At 32.1% G+C, this 19819-nt stretch overlaps 1 protein-coding gene across 2 annotated transcripts in view; it reads right to left on the bottom strand.

Annotated features, from left to right (window-relative positions):
• Nucleotides 1-19819, bottom strand: part of LOC128157527 (uncharacterized) — a 171637-nt gene that overhangs the window by 12855 nt on the left and 138963 nt on the right. The window contains exons 10-11 of one of the 2 annotated variants that reach the window (XM_052820111.1): nucleotides 8466-8868; nucleotides 4503-4659 (exon numbers count right to left, since the gene is read on the bottom strand). In XM_052820111.1, coding sequence (XP_052676071.1) covers nucleotides 4503-4659; nucleotides 8466-8868 — 560 coding nt within the window. The remainder of the gene's footprint in view (nucleotides 1-4502; nucleotides 4660-8465; nucleotides 8869-19819) is intronic. The other variant, XM_052820112.1, reaches the window with a different exon arrangement.

Raw genomic sequence — 19819 nt, 5'->3', positions numbered from 1 at the left:
CAACCGAATCAAACGATATAAACAATTTAACAAAACATTTAAATCGCCATTTTGTGACGTAGTGTCTTAAAAAGTATAAGTGTAGGTGTAGTGAGGTACCTTAAGATGAATAAGAAGTGGAATTTTATATGTAAAAGATCATTCTACGAAAGATAGCTAAATGAAAACACCAAATGAATTATCTGATATTTAGTTGTAAAATGTATTTGGTTATGTGATTATAATATTTTATAAAACGTTATAAGACAGCAATGTGAGAATTTTGATATGACATGTAGTCAACACACAACAACCAATGTTGTGAAAAGCTATACAATAACAAGTCATACAATAACATACAAAAATGTAAATTCTTCTATGAAAATTTGTTGATTTAAAAGTTTCAAAAAACCATCTATCGGTCCTATATTTAGAACATGTTAAAAAACCTGGAAAAGCATATATATTAATAAAATTAAAAATGTATTTTATAAGAAAATATGTGAATTTAATTACAAATTATTGAATAATATATTAAGCTGCAATTTATTTTTACATCAATATGAGTTAAGACGAAGCAAATGTGATTATTGTCAGGACACAACAGAGAATATTGAACATCTAATTTTGAATGTGCTAATGTCAAAGAAATGTGGTAAAAACTGTGATTTATGCAAGTAGATATTATGTGGAAACATGTAGTTATAGGTTTCTATTATGAAAATAATTGTAAGGTACAGTTTTTGAATAATATTATATCTTATGTTGCTTATAGAATTTGCTAATTTAAGATGTTCTGTAGAATTAACAAGAAAAATGAAAACTCTGAAAGTCTGAGAGAATATGTAAAGAATTATTTAATAAGAGATTTGAATTAAATTAGAATGATCTTAAAATTATATACATTTTTATTTATTACTAAGATAGATTAATTTGTACCAGTTCCCTAGTTTGATAAACAAGAGTTTTCTTTTTTTGTGTACACATGTATGCTACATGTAAATAGTATTAGGAATTTTTATGTTGCGTCGTTAGAGATTATCGACGTACATGTATCATGACATTATCTACCAAAATTAATAATTTTATTTAATGTATATATTAATATACATGTTTTTAAGACAACCAGTTAAAAAACGCTTTTTAAACAAGTCCTCTCAATGAGAGCATGTACATTTCTATGCTGCATTAATATAAAAATTAAGGAATTACATAATATGTCTGTACGCTAATTATTGAAGTTTTTGGAGTGTTGTATACTTTGTTTGCTCTTATTTATAGATAAGGATGAAACAAAACAACAACAACAACAACAATAAAAACATTACTGCTGAAACTTTAAAATTACATGCTGATACTTCAACATTAGATGATTGCACTTTAACATTTAATGCTGATACTTTTTTATTGTAAAGTTGTATTTAACCATGCGGTGGTTCTAAAAAAAATGGAACCGTCGCCTCTGGATCGAAATACGCTAAAACTCAAATCACGTGGATGCCTGTAAAGTTTTTAAACACTAGGCTGATTCTCTGTTTCAGAGATTGATCAGATAAGACAAAGGTCCACTGAGACTAGTTAAGATCAAGATACTCAACGAAAACTACTGTTTGATTTAGTGTTGTCTTTTAAAAGGATCAATTTAAATTTTAAAGAATGGCTGCTTGGTGAGAATATTGGGGCCCCCATCAGCGCATAAAAAATCAGGGGGCAAGAAAAGTCCCCCCAGGGGATTTTTGGTCCAAAAATATGCATTCAGACCCCATTCGTTCGGCACTTGGTCAGAGCGGGCAGCTAAGATAATTAATAGCACCTAAACAAAGACTTCTATCTTTTTAATGTTAGATTAGACTTAAGGAGGTTGAGGGGCTCTCCCTGGAGAATAACGTGAAGGAGTAGGCAATGTAGGCACTGATTTGTAACAATACAGTTACTGCTAAACTCAGATTCAACAGCAATACAATGCTTTACCCTTTGCAGGGGGTCGTGATCTTATAAGCTGCATGTGTGGTTGTCATATGCCTAAATGCACCCAAACAAATCCTATGTTCCGACATTATTTTTATTCAGTAGAGATCCTCTCTTATGAGCTGTACTGTGTACATCTTCAGTGCCAGCAGTAGTTTTTTTTAAAGATTATTTTAGCAGATGCTAAAAGTCACTAAAATTATGCAATATAAACACTGTAAATGCCTTATGAAGCCAAACTCATTTTACTTACTCTCTTTCAAATCAATATATTTTTAGTGGAAACATACATAATATAAAAAGTGTTAAGGAACAGACCATTCCTTCTTTTTTTAACAAGGTGAAAACACATATGTAAATTTGGAAATTCGATCATTTGTAGATCAAGATTTTAAAATACGGGGCAACTGATCCCCCTTTTTTATTTTCTTGTCGATATTGAGAGGTAGGTCTTCCTCTCCCAATAAAAAAAAATGCTATGTGCGTGCACTTAAATGATTGCTCGCACTCTGATTCCCTAAAAGTCCATTGGAAAGTAAGTCACTGTTTAATCGTGTAGAAGCGCCAAAACCAATAAACCAGGCAAAACAGTGGTAAAACAAGCGCGAATTGAAGTCGTCCGCTTGTAGGATTAAAACAATAAACCTACGACATTAAAAAGTACTTATAGAATTGACATCGGACTTGAGGGCGCCTAAACAAGGACGAGTAATAATCATGGGACTCAGAAGTCGTTTGACACAGAGAGATTTCGGCACAGGTTCCAACAAATGTAATGAAGATGACCGTGCAACAATGCCCTCCAGAATCCAGTTTCACCTGAGCAGCACACGCTCTAGTTTTGGCAATATAGATTTTAATAATAACCAATTGGGTTCGAAAAGTGTATTTTTATGTACAGAAATAAAGTAAATGGAGCTTTTTCGAATTGTTGTGTGGCTTGACTTTAGTCCTACACTCTTTGTAATATCCCCGAGTTTTACGGAATCACGATCCCGGTGCTTATGGCGAATTTTGGGCCACCGCATACTTAAATACCATTATGTTGAGGTATCAGGTATCATCATCTAATTTTGAAGTATCATTATTTTATGAAGATTATCAACATAAGGCAGTTGAGATATCGAAAAAAACAGTTAAGCGGCCAACCCCTATATATATATATATATATATATATATATATATATATATATATATATATATTCAGATTTTTTCATACCTGCCTGAAGAGCCAGGGATGGCGAAACTGTTTGCAGTCTGATCGAATTGTGGGTTTTTTTCTGGATATAATTTCTTTTAAATTCTTTTAAAACTGTTCCAGTTTATTGGATAGGAAATATTTTGTTTATTTTTCGCACCATTTTGCATGAGATCTTAACATGATACCTTTAGTTTTACTGTTATATATTTCTTCAAACTCATTTTATTATTCTTGGTACTGATTTCGATATTTTTAGGAGAGGGTTATAAAGCAATCGACTGCGTTTGTGATTCAAGTTTTTTATTTAGTTCTTTTTTCCCTTCCTTTTTTTCCCAGCTTTAATTTTTTAGTATTTAATTATAATTCCTCGGAGTTCACATTTAATAAAATCCCATTTAAGATGATTATCTTCCATGTCTTTATATTTTTGCTTAAGAGTATTTATATTTTCATGGATGTGATGAACAAAAACAGTATCTTCCAGTAAGGAGGCATTAATTTCCAATAGCCTGGGCCTCTCTTAGAATTTGAAACACTATTGATTTGCAATTAGATACATTATATGATCTGTTCTAATTGAGTGTTTGATGTTTGCTTTTATAAAGGGGGATTTATATTATATATTGCTTATCAAAATATTTTTCCTTACCGAGATTTACTGATCAAAGTCGGACGATATACATTGCAGGTAACCTTGACTGATAAAACACAGTAATTAAAAAAAATATAAAAAAAACAACTAACACGCTTGAAAATTTATATCTTATAAAGGGCTGACATATTACAAATTTATTGATCGATGATAGGCATAGATTTCAAGTATATTTTTGAAAAACTTCTTTGGTTAATATTGTTGAACTAATTCTATATATATCTTCAAATCATTTGAAGAAATATTACATGTATGCGAAAGATGGAGTTTGGTATCAAAGTCATGATTTCTAAAAATTGAGATAAAATTGAGTCCAACTGCTGAACAATTAACAAGTAAAGTTTGTGCTTAGCACGTCGTAGACGTTGAAATCGTACTATAATTGTAAATTAAAATGGATTTTGTTATTGTTGTGGAGATCACACATAAAATTTCTTTATTTTTTGTTTCTGATTGTATTTATCTTATATATACCATGTACAGCATCACAACATATGTGTGTGTATATATATATATATATATATATATATATATATATATATATATATATATATATATATATATATATATATATATATATATATGTGTGTGTGTGTGTGTGTGTGTGTGTGTGTGTGTGTGTGTGTGTGTGTGTGTGATATTACCACTACTTCTTAAAACGTATGCTTATTTTATTGATTGAAAAAAATTGCCTTTACATACCTGTAAACAGTCATTTGACCCATATGAATATTGTATGGGTTGTATGTGGACTGCGATTCGTATGTTTCATCTTGGGGCAGTTCATGATCACTTTCGTTTAAACATTCTTTTGTAATCACACGTTCATATTCATCGTGGTTAAGACCATAATACTTGCCTACAAATTCAAAATTAAAAGCAAAGTTTCATTTAAGAAACCAGACATGGGTACGAATACTTTCAACTGTAATCGATTGATAATCGGTTTACATAGGAGAATTTTTTGTAATCGATTCATTTTTGTCCTTTAATCGATTGTAATCGATTACTTAATAAGATGTTATCGATCAATGATCAATTTCTTTAATGTTGCTTTTTTCAATAAATTGTGAATGTTCTTTTTAACATATTGTATAAACTCTTCAAGTTAATACGGATTTAAAGTTAAAGGGGAATTTTCAATATGAATGATACGTGTATATGAAAATTTGAGACGTCAAATACATGTATTATTTTTTATAAGGAAACGTTTCAAAAATGTTACTGCTTATTCAAATTCCAATGTCATTTTGAATTATTAAACGAATATTTTTTTTTTTAGCTTTAGAGGTTAGGTGAAATATCAACCTTCCACCTTTATCATCCCTGGCAAAATAGACACATGATTTGATCCCTCTGACTAAATTTTGGACCAAGTGCACCCACTTTGAAAAAAAATTTCAAAGTGCTTAATGACGGTACATCAACATTTTTTAGTATCGAGACACTTATTTAACACACTTTAAAAAAAAAATGTATAAATCTCAAATTATTAAATCAAATTTTGAATTTGTCGATAATGAATCTAATTTAATGTCTTAAAAAACGAGAATAGGGTTGGAAGTCGATATAAGATACAAGTCGACTACCAGATCTTCATTTTATTGATTACAGGAAGGTCCCCTTCCCCTCTTTTTCCTGAAAAACATATATGATATTCAGCAACTTAGAGTAAATATATAACCTCTGAAAAATAAATATGCTTTGTTGTAAATTAAGTAGTTATATTAAACAAGAGGCCAATTGGCCTTAACGGTCACCTGAGTAGCATATATCCAATACACAAACTTGTCATGGAGTCTCATATATGCATCTAATTAATTAGGTTTCATACTGGAGTAGAAAAGTTATAAATTTGTAATGACAACCACATTTAATTCAAAAAGAACTGTGAAACCTATAATTTTGGTGAAAAACTAAAAGATCTGGTCTACAAAATAATGAATTTAGTTTTCCTTTCAGGTGTGTGGGAGTAAAGAAGATAATTTTTAACGTTATATGCATTAGCATCTATACATCCATTTTGGCCCTGCCCTAGAGTCAAAACCCATACCCCAGGGGACATGAAAATTAAAATTTCAGTAGAGGACTTCCTGGTTAACATAATTATTAGTCGGTTTTTTTATACAGATGTGTGAGAATAGAGAAGAAGATTTTTAAACATTATATGCATTAACACTTAATTGCCATATTGCCCCCCCCCCTCATGTCCTGAACCCCTGACCCAGGGGCCATGAATTTCACAATTTAGGTAAAGGAGATTGTGGATATCATAACCATGTTTTCAGTTTTTTGCCCACATGTGTGGGAGTAGAGAAGAAGATTTTTTAAGATTTAAATCATTTTTACTATATGGCCATATTGGCCCCACCCTAGAGCATGAACACCTAACAAAGGGGTCATGAATTTCACAATTTTAGTAGAGAGCCTCATGGACATCATAATCATGCATTTAGTTTTTAACAAATATATATGGGAGTAGAGAAGAAGATTTTCTAAGATTTAATACATTTTTACTATTTGGCCATATCGGCCCCACCCTAGAGCCTGAACCCCTGACCGAGGGGTCATGAATTTCACAATTAAAGTAGAGGGCTTCATGGACATCATAACCATGCATTTAGTTTTTAACAAATATATATGGGAGTAGAGAAGAAGATTTTCTAAGATTTAATACATTTTTACTATTTGGCCATATTGGCCCCACCCTAGAGCCTGAACCCCTGACCCAGGGGTCATGAATTTCACAATTTAGGTAGAGGGCTTCATGGACATCATAATCATGCATTTAGTATTTAACAAATATATATGAGAGTAGAGAAGAAGATTTTCTAAGATTTAATACATTTTCACTATTTGGCCATATTGGCCCCACCCTAGAGCCTGAACCCCTGACCCAGGGGTCATGAATTTCACAATTAAGGTAGAGGGCTTCATGGACATCATAACCATGCATTTAGTTTTTAACAAATATATATGGGAGTAGAGAAGAAGATTTTCTAAGATTTAATACATTTTTACTATATGGCCATATTGGCCCCACCCTAGAGCCAGAACCCCTGACCCAGGGGCAATAAACTTCACAATTTTGGTAGAGGGCCTCATGGACATCATAACCATGCATTCAGTTTTTTCCTCACTTGTGTGGAAGTAGAGAAGAAGATTTTTGAAAATTTGGCTTTTTTTGCATATTTGGCCCCGCCCGTGGCACCCCAGGGGTGGTAGAGCCATAAATTTCACAATTTAGATTCTTCTTACCATAGAGATGCTTCACACCAAAAATGGTAACGATTGGCCTGGTAGTTTTCAAGAAGAAGTTAAAAATGTAAAATTGTTAACGCACGACGCACGACGCACAACGCACGACGACGGACGAAGACCAATTGCAATAGGTCACCTGAGTGACTCAGGTGACCTAAAAACAAAACAGCTGGTCAAACAATAATAACCTAGGCACTCTGTTCAAATTCTAATTAAATAAATCACTTCATTTGAAAAAAAAAACAACATGTACATTGCCAAACATTAAATTATAATCAACTTAAAAATATGCATAAGGGTGTGATTTTTTTCTTCCTCTGATCCTCTAAACGATCATATTGTTTTTGATAACCATAACTTACGTATCCTTTTTTCATATCACGTTTGTTTTTAAGCAAATGCAATTGAAGACAGTAAATTTGTTGGAATATGTTTTACATGATCTCCATTATCAATAAATAAATTAATAATTTTCGTTTCTGGCACATCACAATGTACCGATGATTAGTAAGTTTGCTGCATGCATAAAAAAAGAAAATGCAGTTGCTAAGCGATGCAGTTTATGTCATTTTTGGATAATTTAAATCTCCCGAGCTGTTCCTTATGTAAATTGTCAAACTACGTAAGCTTATGAGAAAGAGAAAAAAAATTAAAAAGTGAAGATTCAAGTTCGTCAAAATCATATTTTTTAAGTCATTTGGGGCCACATTGGGGGGTCCAATTTAACAAAGGAAAGCATTTTGATTCACCAAAACAAAAACCAAAAAGAGTAATTGTCAATCAGATTTGGTTGAAGCTTTTATCTTTATTGTAATGAAATTTGCTGTATTTATTATAAACAAAAATGAATACTACTCGTATATACTAATTTTTAGTCCTAAAGATATCGATATTCTTTGCTGCATTATGAATGGAGATTATATAATAATATTTACTTACTCTTAGTTAAATTATGATTGAATACGGTACATGGCACAGACAACGCAGGATTAAACTCAGCACAGACGCAGGACAGACGCCGACATACATACATGTATGTAAATGTATTAAAAATCTAGTTTGTTTATAGAGAGAGAATGAAAAAACTCGAAATCCGCTATACGTTACATAAGGCATGACATTTTTATTATCTTTAAAAAAACCTAATTAAAACTTATTGGTTAGGCAATGTTCCAATATTTTTTTACCTAGCGAAAGCGTAGATTATAATACAAACCTTACAATTCATAATGCATAAATGAAAGCATTGTAGCTTTTTTCAAAATTCGAAGATTATTTATGTAATGTTCCACTGAACGGATATTTTGGAGACTTACGATATCACCAATCGTTTTCTAAAATATCAAAGACATGTTGAATTGATAAAATTTAGTTTCTGAATAAATAAAATTGCTTGATACTCACTCAAAACATCTAAACGTGCTTTTTCGTCATCCATTTTCTCTGATATGCAAACTTGATCCTTTGGAAGAATTGCTTGTGTTTTAGCAGGAAAAAACCAGTAAGTAGCAAACACTACGTCTATTGAATAGTTGTAGTTTGGATGTGTATTGGCCAATGTTGTTGGTGCCAAAGTTCCTGTTGATAATAACCGTTGAATACCGTCATCGTCATGAGGACCAACATGTCGCTTTATTCTTTTAGCTTTATCATGAATTTTCTGTCGATTGGTTTGGTCCAGTTTCAACTTTTTTTCAATTCGTTGAACCTTTTCAATTTCAATTTGTGTGCGGATGGAATTTTTAGAAGGATAATAAACTTTTTTATCAACATGTACTCCATTGTTTCTTTCAGCCAGTTCAGGTATCTAACAAAATAAAAAAAGATCCTTAACCACAATTGACAAGAAAGTCTACTCTCTGTTAATAGAAATTGTCCTTAAAAATCAAAATCTCATATAAGAACCTATGGATTCATAAACAGAAAAGTTCTTTATAGTCAGTGCATTGATAAACATATACGTATAAAGCTACTTTGCGCTAATGGTTGGCTCCAAGGGGTACCTGTAACCGATGCTATGGTAACTGAGGCTTAATATAGGAAAACTGCCAATCTTTTCCCCTTTGAAGCCATATAAACAGGTTTTGCCCACTATAAACTAAACTATCATGGATGAAAACTAACCTCTGTAATGTTGTCAATTTTCATACAATAAAAATTAGTCGATAAACTATTACCTATGTAATGGTAAATGTACCAGCTGAATATTTTCGAATTTGGTCTTCCACGCTAGATAAGACCAAATATGTTACTAATAAAATTTACACCATTATCTATGCTTTAAAAACACGAATATTTACACTCGCTGCTATAGTAACAAAGTCTAAAATAGAAGACCGTTTAAAAAAAGGAGACTTATAATATAAATCTTGGTTTAAGCATTTCCTTAGAAAATTGTACTTGTAGATGCATTGTTATTCATTAAATAAGTGTTGTTGCTTTCGAATTTAATAATATGAATCATTAAAAAATTCATTGAATTTTTAAAAGTACATTGCAATTATTTTTTTAAGTAGATTGCGTTTTTAATTTTGGATGTGTAGAACACAAGATTCCTAAAAAAGAAATATCAATATAGTATGATAAAAAAAATTAATAAGATTTAAATAAAAAAGCCTTCAAATATTCAAATTTTCATTATGTTTCCGTTTGTTTTCATAGCAACAGTTATTAATGACCATTTGTAATTTATTTACAAATATTGCGCAACATGAGGAAAACTTTATGTAGACAAAATTGGCCTTAAACCAAAAGTTATAAAACTTTTAATTTCATCACTTTTGATTGAAGCACTAAGGTGATCGGTTGCTATTCATTTATGCCCGTCGCCATGCGTCGTGCTTTAAATCTATAAAAAAAAATTTAGCTTCTTTTCTTAAACTACAAAGAGTTGCTTAACCAAATTTGACGTGTAGCATCTATAGATAAAGGAACATTAGCTGTAAAATTTAAGACACCCACCACTAAAGGGGCATACTTTTGGGGTTAAAACTGTGAAGATATATGTAATGTTTAAAAATCCTTTATTTTAATTTTTTGCTCTTTTATACAAGCATAATACAAATTGCAGTTTTAAATCTTAGATTGTATTATCTAATCCTGTATAAAAAAAAAAATCCAGCAAAATATTGAACTAGTCAGCAAAAATATCGGTCCGTATTCATCAAAAGACATTAGGTCAATAAGTCGTGTATGAAAGTTGCACGCTTGTTCCACTGTGATACGCTTTTTTGTCCGTTTTGAGGCAGGTCTTGCATAAATTATCTTGCACGCTTTTTGCACGGTACTTTTCGTTTTGTGAACGGTACGGTTCGTTTTGTGAACAGTACAGTACGCTTTGTGAACGGTACGTTTCGTTTTGTGAACGGTACGGTTCGTTTTTTGTACGGAACGGTACAGTATGTTTTAGAAGTGTAGTAGCACGTTTCAGGATCTGTAATAATAGCTGTGATTACATTAACATATGCATAGTATTTCTGGAAAAAAATACACTGATCATGCATTGTAAAAAGTATGACATATCCCAATACATGACCTTAAGGTGTAATATCCCACTGTTATTAATTTTGCCCAAAAAAATTCATGTTGATTTTCACCGAAGTCAATATCAATTGATTCATATGGAACAAAGTTGAAGTGATGAAGCGCTGCTAGATTTTTCAACAATTGATACTGTGTCTAATCATGATATGAAAAAAACTAGACATAGTGATTAGAAAAATCAAAATTTTACCATCGCAGCATAAAATTAAAAATCTAATATTAAAATATTAAAATGTATATGAAAATGATAAAGTTATATACATTTTCAAATTCATATCACAAAACATATTGAAGCGCTGCATTTTAGTTCAGAATAGCACTTTATTGTATTGTTTGCAACAACAATTGCTTTAATTAGCAAGAGTTATCTTTCTTTATCATAGACTGTCGAAGGTTTTACATAATAATACATGTTTTACATACAGTGCATGATAAATTGCCACAGTTTCTAAATTTTCAGAAAAGGTTTTCTGTTTTTCAATTTGGATAAGATAACAGTAAATGGATCCATATATATAAGAAATCCTAAAAATGTAAACCGGAGCATTTTGTTATACAACACAAAAAGGGGATCAAATAAATAACTTTCCAGTAATTGGTATGATCTCAATACAGGGATATATTGTCTTGAATTAAATGAGATACTAGGTGGGGGTTTTTTCAATTTGTTTTCCCATATCTGCTCCCTCAGAATAGAAAAGCCTTATTTAATTTTAAACGTTTGAAATGTTATAAGTTTTCAACGATTATAATTAAGTCTAGAATGCATGCTATGAAAATATCGACACATCGTTATCAGCTGTTCGCAATCAAAACAAGGTGCGTTGACGTGGCGAATCGTACGTTACTTACTTGGATTAAAAATATAAAACTAAAGCACAAATTAACATGAATAACTAGCATTAAAATTTTATGCATTTATTTTGCAAGTAAATAATAATTATAATTAGACCTATGTATATTAAAATATTTACAAACTCTTCATTCAATGATTCAATATCAGGGTACAGTTATTAGGAAATTAACCATAAAATAGTATTTCACAATTCGGGGGGGGGGGGGGGTGTATCTGACATCATAACTCTGTAAAATGAAAGATGACCGATGTGGGGTTTTTTGTGTTTATTGTATCCTTCTGAGATCCATTTTGATATGTAAAAGAAAAAACCCATACTATACCGGTTCATTTTTTAAATAAATGGATATATGTAGAAAATTTTTTATTTTTTTTGCAAAAATGTGAAATCTGTTTCTTTATTATGCAAGTGTAATATTTTTTTAGCATGAATTCTGTAGAAAATGAATGCAACATTGTATTCAAGTTAAAATATGTTAGTTATTATGTGAATTCTGTTTGCATCGATTCAAAATATATCTTGTACTTGATTTAGTCTTGACTTGTTGTTTGGGATATGGGGGTACATGTGACTCTGGCACATTATCTAGTTAAAATGAAAGATAACCTACGCATTTGTGTGTCAATCAGGTCTTTTTGCATTAATACTTATAAATCAATTAAGAAATTATAAGATAAACACAAAAATTTGGTGAGTGGGGACTACCATAAGTACGAATTTCAACTTTGAACATAATACTATTTTCTTAACCAAGAATGCGGAATCAAAATTTCCGGAAAAATCAATTTTTAAACCCTAATATCTCTGTAGTTCATCGTCCGATTTAAAAAAAAAAAAAAAGGGGGGATTTCAGCGTCAGATTAGGCTTAAAAAGTTTTTTTTTTGTTATTGCCTAATGATTGATATCAAATTATCACTCGAAAAAGGGTTATCATATAAAGACTAAGTAGCGCTTTAGCCCCTAATTTGAGGGGGCAGTCCCTTTTTCTTGATATCAAATAAAAGGTCTTGCATATATAAACATATTTTGTTCAAAAAGTGTTCACGAATTGTTAACTGTTCTCGAGACATCTGTATCTGAGACATCTGAGTCATCTGAAACATCTGTATAAATGTGTTTAGGGGCCGACCCTTAAACTCCCTACCGGGGCCACCAACATCAAAATTTTAGATATCACATTGTTAAGAACCTTATTTTGAGCAACTTTTGTTCTACATTGCTTTTCAAAATATTTCTTTTTTCAGATATTAATGACCAAAGTTTTAAACTTCTGGCCCCATGAAACCCCTATTTACGTAACATATAATTTAGGTATAGTACTGTATTGTAATCAATAAACAGTTGTACAGTGAACATTTTTGCTTTTATAATTAATAACAAATTATTGTTCAGTAAAGAGTTATTGTAAGAAGACTTTAGAGCCCTCTTATATCAAAGGACAGCCCCTTTTTCTTGATATCCAATTAAAGGTCTTGCTCATATAAACATATTTTGCATTTTAACAAAGTATAAATACATCAAAAGAAATTTTAGAAAATGTTCGAAAATTTCGTGGAAAAATTTGATGCTAAATTTTAAGGTTCAGGCAAGCTTCAAGGCCATAAGCAATTTTCATAAATTGGAAGCATGGGGATACATCTACCGACATTCTTCTACAATCCCTGAAAATTTCTAGCTTTTATCTTGATTAGTCTCGGAGACGATGCGTGTACAAAATGACCATTAAAACATTTACAAAATCGTCAATATCTAAAACCGGTAGTGACTTCATACTAGGAAATTTAATAATATGTAGCGCTGACAATGCTATATCAGTCCTAAAAATTTCCTGCAAATCGGTTGGATAGTTTTTGAAAATTAACGCTCCAAAAAAGTCAGAAAAAAAGAATAATAAGCATAAAGACTAGAGCAAACATTGTTGCAATGCAACGAGTGGGTCTTCCGTTAATGTCGAAAGAAAAGCTAGAAATTTCTCTAAGAAGGAGAGTTCTTAAACCTATAAACATAAGTAACTGAAGCACAAAAAAAAAAATCGATTTATTCTTGGTACGAGTTAACAAAATCCCAATGATTTTAAGTAGGAATTAACAAAAACCTTATCGATTTCAAGAATGACTAAGCAAATATATCCGTATGTGTTTAAACACGATAAAAAAAATAGCCCAATTATTTTAGGGACAAGTTAATTTAAGTCGGAACATCAATAAGCTCTTATTTTTTGCTTTCATGATTAATAACAAATTATCGCTAAAATAGACTTTGTAGCCCTTCTGGACCCTAATTTGAGGGGTCAGTCCCTTTTCTTGATATCATATGAAAGGTCTCGAAAATATAAACATACAGACCCTGAAACGTGCTACTACACCTCTAAAACGAACCGTACCGTTCCGTGCAAGAAACGAACCGTACCGTTCACAAAACGAAACGTACCGTTCACAAAGCGTACCGTACCGTTCACAAAACGAACCGTACCGTTCACAAAGCGAACCGTACCGTTCACAAAGCGAACCGTACCGTGCAAAAAGCGTGCAAGATAATTTATGCAAGACCCGCCTCCAGACGGACAAAAAAGCGTACCGTACCGTGCAATAAGCGTGCAACTTCCATATACGGCTTATTGACCTAATGTCTTTCGGTGAATACGGACGGAGATTATCGCTGACCAGATAAGTTCAATATTTTGCTACATTTTTAATACGGGATTAGATAACACATACTAAGATTTAAGACTGTTATTCTTATTAAAACAGTCACAAAAATATCCTTTCCTTTTCCTTTCCTTTCATAGACCGTAACCATTTCTTTGTTTTTCGACAAAACTTGCATCGCCGATTTCTTAAACATTGTAAACTATTAACGTTCACACAATCCGTGGTTATACTATTTTGATTATTTTTATGAAATGTTTGAAACATTGGGTACATACTGGACTTTACATAGCTTTAAGTGATTCTCGGGAGAGAGAGAGAGAGAGAGAGAGAGAGAGAGAGAGAGAGAGAGAGAGAGAGAGAGAGAGAGAGAGAGAGAGAGAGAGAGAGAAAGAGAGAGATCTCGTTATCCGAAACGTTAGAAAAGTAGCGTTTGTTTAGAAATATATATATACACTATGTCTAAACAAGGGTTGAAATATAACTATATATAATTTTATATCCTTTTTAAATTAAAAAAAAATGTCGACTTAAGTTACGCAGACCCAGAAAATGTAAATGACAACCACATATTACCGGTGACTCTAGTGATTTGTTCCTGAGCCATTTATGTACCAATAAATAAACAAAAAATCACTCATACATGTATGATGAATTGTAAATAAATACATGTACACAATCTTAATACATTAAATGCAAGCATTGAACGGGAAAAAAGTACACGCATTCCATAAAATAACTGTCAACTTTATTTCCCGCATAGCTGGTAATGGCGTCGTGATTTCACATGAACAAAAATCACTCGTGCAAAACACGTGTACAGAAGCTGATCTTTGGTTCTATACACAACAGGTGTTATTGTATTTCTTTGGTTTTTAGCAGTTATTGTACTTTACAACTAACTCTGTATATTTGGACGCTTAAATAGGTGTACACGAGATGCCGGTATTCACACCTTTCCACGGGCACCTGTTAGGTTACTCATCACAATCTGTCGTGTGTATAGTCTGAATATATCTTACTTCTACTTTGTTAGTTTCATGGCTTTTCTTAATCTCTAAAAAACGAAAGAACCGTCTGTAGAAATGGACACAAACAACTACACGTAAGACTATCGGCGCGTGGATCCGTGGAACAATTCAGCGACTCTATACATGCGGGATTTTCACATATTGCGATAAAAATATCATTTACCGGGTATATTAATGTACCAAAAAAAAAAAAAACAAATGATTAATTAAATCATAAATAGTTGAATGAGATAACAAGTACATGTAAGCACAAACACAGCTCTTTTAAAATTTATTTTCAATCTTATATGTGTGATGTGAAATAACGTCGAAATTTTAACCGTCGAGATCAATCTATATGTACATCGTCCGCTGTACAAACTTGTTGAAATTGTTGTGAAAACCATGAGTCTAAAATGAATTCACTTCATACAAATAAAAATCTAATAATTCCAAATGGTTTGCACACAATCACATACACCCTCAGAGAGAGAGAGAGAGAGAGAGAGAGAGAGAGAGAGAGAGAGAGAGAGAGAGAGAGAGAACTTGTGTGTTGATTATAATACTTAAATTAAAGTTTTATCACTGAACTTTATTATTTAAAATTTCGCTTTAGGTTTCTATAGTTGGTCAGTTGAGCGGGATTTTATCTCAGGACTCCACGTGCTTCGCCTGTCAATCAGTCTAAGTATAACAGTACATATCACGCCATGCACCGCCTGCTACTTGGCTCCTCCTATGTGGCTAGAAGAAAATTATCGAATGAAACGTTTTTGTTTTATGTTTTCTTATATCCCTTTTGAAAAGAGTGTTCCTATTATAAATTATTCAACAATAATTTCTCTCCGATTTCATGATTATAATTCATGTACTGGCGATCGGAGTCGTTTTCCCTCGCTGTCGTATTATTTTTGTTACTAGATAAATTCTTATATATTTATCACTTTTAACATTCATTTGTTGATTACCGGGTATTTTTTCGTGTCCTGTTTACAACAAGTATGTGTGTAAAAAGGTAAATAAAATATAAACAGGTTAGTCAGCATTTGTAAAACGTCAGCTAAATCGCATGCATACAGTGAAGAGCGGACACTTGTTCAACAGAATGATAAATATCGCCATTATTTAAATAAAAGTTATTGTTGTGTATATCCAGTTGTGTACATATTGTATGAAATATGTTACATGAACATGTATAGTTTAACGGAAAAACAAAAACTAATAGTCATTTTTTGACTATTCACGCGATCTTAGTTCAGATAAGAGAGGCGATGACGGGTAAGATGTAGGTATGATCTATGTATACAAACAAGTGCAGAAAATCATAGAATCAATATTGAAATGAATAAAAATTCGTGTCAAAAAACTATATAACAGTTGATTTCAAGATTTCTTATCTATCCATTAATTTTACATCGTCTATTCACTAAGGCAATCGGCAATGATACTACAGTAGTACGCAATAAAGAATGATCATACGAATTATGAATAATAACAACTAGCCGAGAATCAAGACAACGATAAAGGAAACTAAACTAAAAAAAATATCGGAATAAAGTCGGGGCAATTTATTATAGCAATTTTTAATGGATTAGAAGTATCTAATGACTTCAACTCAAGTACATGTATAGAAATAAAATGATTTGTAAAATTATCGACAGCTCGCTGAATTAACAAAAGATATCGGATTTAAGTCAAACAGTTCTTTTAATCTATCTTAATGATAACATTACTCTAAATCAAATACTAATAATAACAGACTGATCAAAATTAAAATTACCCCCGCTTCCCAGTTGTCACTGAGTACACGGTTCACGCAACGTATCAAAAACGGGGGAACGGATGGACGTTCTGATTTTAAATAGATCGATTGAAATACTTTTGTAATATATCATATAAAAAAAGAAAAATTCTTGTCATAATTACCACCTTGCTGAAGTAGATCGGGCAAAAACTAAACAAAATTATATCGAGAAAAATCAAAGCGTTCAGGCCACGCCTACCTCATTAATAAAGCGCGCAAACCGTTCACAAAGCGTGCAGCTATTTTTAGCAAAGCGTACCGTGCAAGAAGCGAACCGTTCCGTTCACAAAGCGTACCGTACCGTTCACAAAGCGAACCGTACCGTTCACAAAACGAACCGTACCGTTCACAAAGCGAACTGTACCGTTCATAAAGCGTAACGAACCGAACCGTGCAACTGGTGTAGTAGCACGTTTCAGGGTCTGTATTTTGTTCAACAAGCATTCACGAATTGTTAATTGTTCTAGAGATATCCGAAAAACTGTGTTCCAGGGATAAACCCATAAACTCCTTACCGGGGCCACCAACTACAATTTTTTAGATCCCATATTGTTAAGAACATCACTTTGAGCAACTTTTCCTCTACAATATTTTCAAAATATTTCTTCTTTTCTAGATATTAATGATCAAAGTTTAGGACATCTGTTCCTTGAAACTCCTAATTACGTAATATATGACTTATGTATGGTACCGTATAGATAAACAACTGTACAATTAACAATTTTGCTTTTATAATTGATAACAAATTTCCTCAGTAAAGACTTATCATAAAAAGACTTTAGAACCATTTTGACCCCTTATTTGAGGGCCCATTTTCTTAAAATCAAATTGCGGTCTTGTAAACACATTTTGTTCACAGGTGTTAAGAAATTGCTGACCGATCTAAAGATATCTTAACAAATGTGTTTTAGGGGCAGACCCTTAAAACCCTCACTGGGGCCACCAACAAAAATTATTTGTTACATAATGTTAAGAACAATATTCTTAGCATTTTTTGTTCTTTAATGCTTTTCAAAATTCTTCTACTTTTCTAGATATTAATGATCAAAATTTTGGATTATGGCCCCTTAAAACCCTTATTACATGTACGTAACACATGACTTAGGCATGGTACTGTATAGATAACCAGATGTACAATGAACAATTTTGGTTCTGTAATTGATAACAAATTATTTTTCGGTAAAGATTTATTTCAAAAATACTTTAGAGCCCTCTCGGTTCCTAATTTGAGGGGCCAGCCCCCTTTTCTTTAATTCAAACAAAAGTCTTAGTTAATCTGAACTTTTGCATTACATGTCTTAACAAAATATTTACACATTATCAAAAGCTAGGGCGAAAAATGTGCGAAAATTTCGGGGAAAAAAACTGGTGGCAATTTTTTTTTTTAGCTCGGACGAGCTTCGCCGCCTTGCGCATTTTTCAAAATATCAAAAAAATAGGACCATCTACAGACATTCACACAACTAAGTCATAAAAGTACTAACATTCCCAATTTTTACTGATAAACTTAGACATTTACTGACAATGTACTGACATTACTGATAAACTTAGAGAAGTACTGACACTTTTTACTGACGGTACTGAAAAACTAAGAGAAGTACTGACAAGTACTGATAAGTACTGACACCATTGTTCTTACCCCTGCTAGAGCTTACAAGATGTGAAATTGTATAAAATAATGTATTTTTGAATATAATAAAAAAAATTATAACACGATTATTAAACTTATTAATAACATTTTCATTGAATGAAAATGTCACTTTTTTATGCAATTTTATAAGTGAACGAGAAATTGAGTCTTGTTTTTTTTTTTAAAAAGAAATTGGCGGATTTTATAATATTTATGTAGTTAGCATGAGTTTGATAATAATATAGAAACGAAAAGTCAGTAAAAAAATTTACAACATAGTGCTTAACATCAATAAATCACCCATAACACCACCTAGTTATTAACATTCAATCTACCCCTATGGCATATGCGCGGATTTATGGGGGATCTGCCCCCCCCCCCCCTCTTTGCATCCTCCATGGAAAAATCTAATTCCTTAAATTACATAAATATGGCTTAGACCCCCCTCCCCCCCCCCCCCCCCCCCCGGGAACAACATTTCTACTCTTCTGAAATGATTTTGGGATCCGCATATTTTACATAGTGGTTTCATTAATATTCAAGGGTATCAATTTTCGTGGATTAAGTGAAAATCACAGTTTCAAGGATACGTAAATTCGTGGCCTATGACCCTTTCAATACAAAATGTTAATAGAAATTGCGTTTCAATGAACATTTAATTTCATGGATCAACTTAACAACGAAATCCACGAAAATTGGTATTCAACGAATATTGATGAAACCACAGTAGTAAATTAATGCGTTCTGTTTCCGTATACTTATGATCGCGGTAAGCTTGAAGTGCTTGGGACAGAGGCCGAACGTGTTTATCAGTTATTTTGTCTTTGTGAAATAATATAAATCTAGAAAGGAACCCTATCCATCTACATTGAAGCTTGAGAAGACTAGATCTTATCTAAACATCAGACTCAGCACTGACACAAATCAAGTTAGACTTGTATACCGATTAACCGCTTATAAACAGCTTATATAATTATCTTATCTGTACATGTATTTAAACAAATGGCAGTGTTTTGTAATTTGTAAAATAAAAAATAAATGGAGGACCAATGTAACTTGAGTTAAAGCGCAAAATAACGCAACATAATTAGCACGTGCAGATAATCACACCGATCGAAATGATCACCTATATTTTGACTGTTTTGCCTGGTGTTATGATGCATAGAATAACATAATCTCAATAAATGAAATGTCTGTTGATTTTATTTAGCAGGAATTCGATTAGTTAATATCTAAATCATGTAAATCCCAATCAAAGATAGCCA

The sequence above is a fragment of the Crassostrea angulata genome, chromosome 7, assembly GCF_025612915.1.
Source record: "Crassostrea angulata isolate pt1a10 chromosome 7, ASM2561291v2, whole genome shotgun sequence".
Classification (NCBI taxonomy): Eukaryota; Metazoa; Mollusca; class Bivalvia; order Ostreida; family Ostreidae; genus Magallana; species Magallana angulata.
This window is presented reverse-complemented; position numbering and strand designations above follow the sequence as displayed.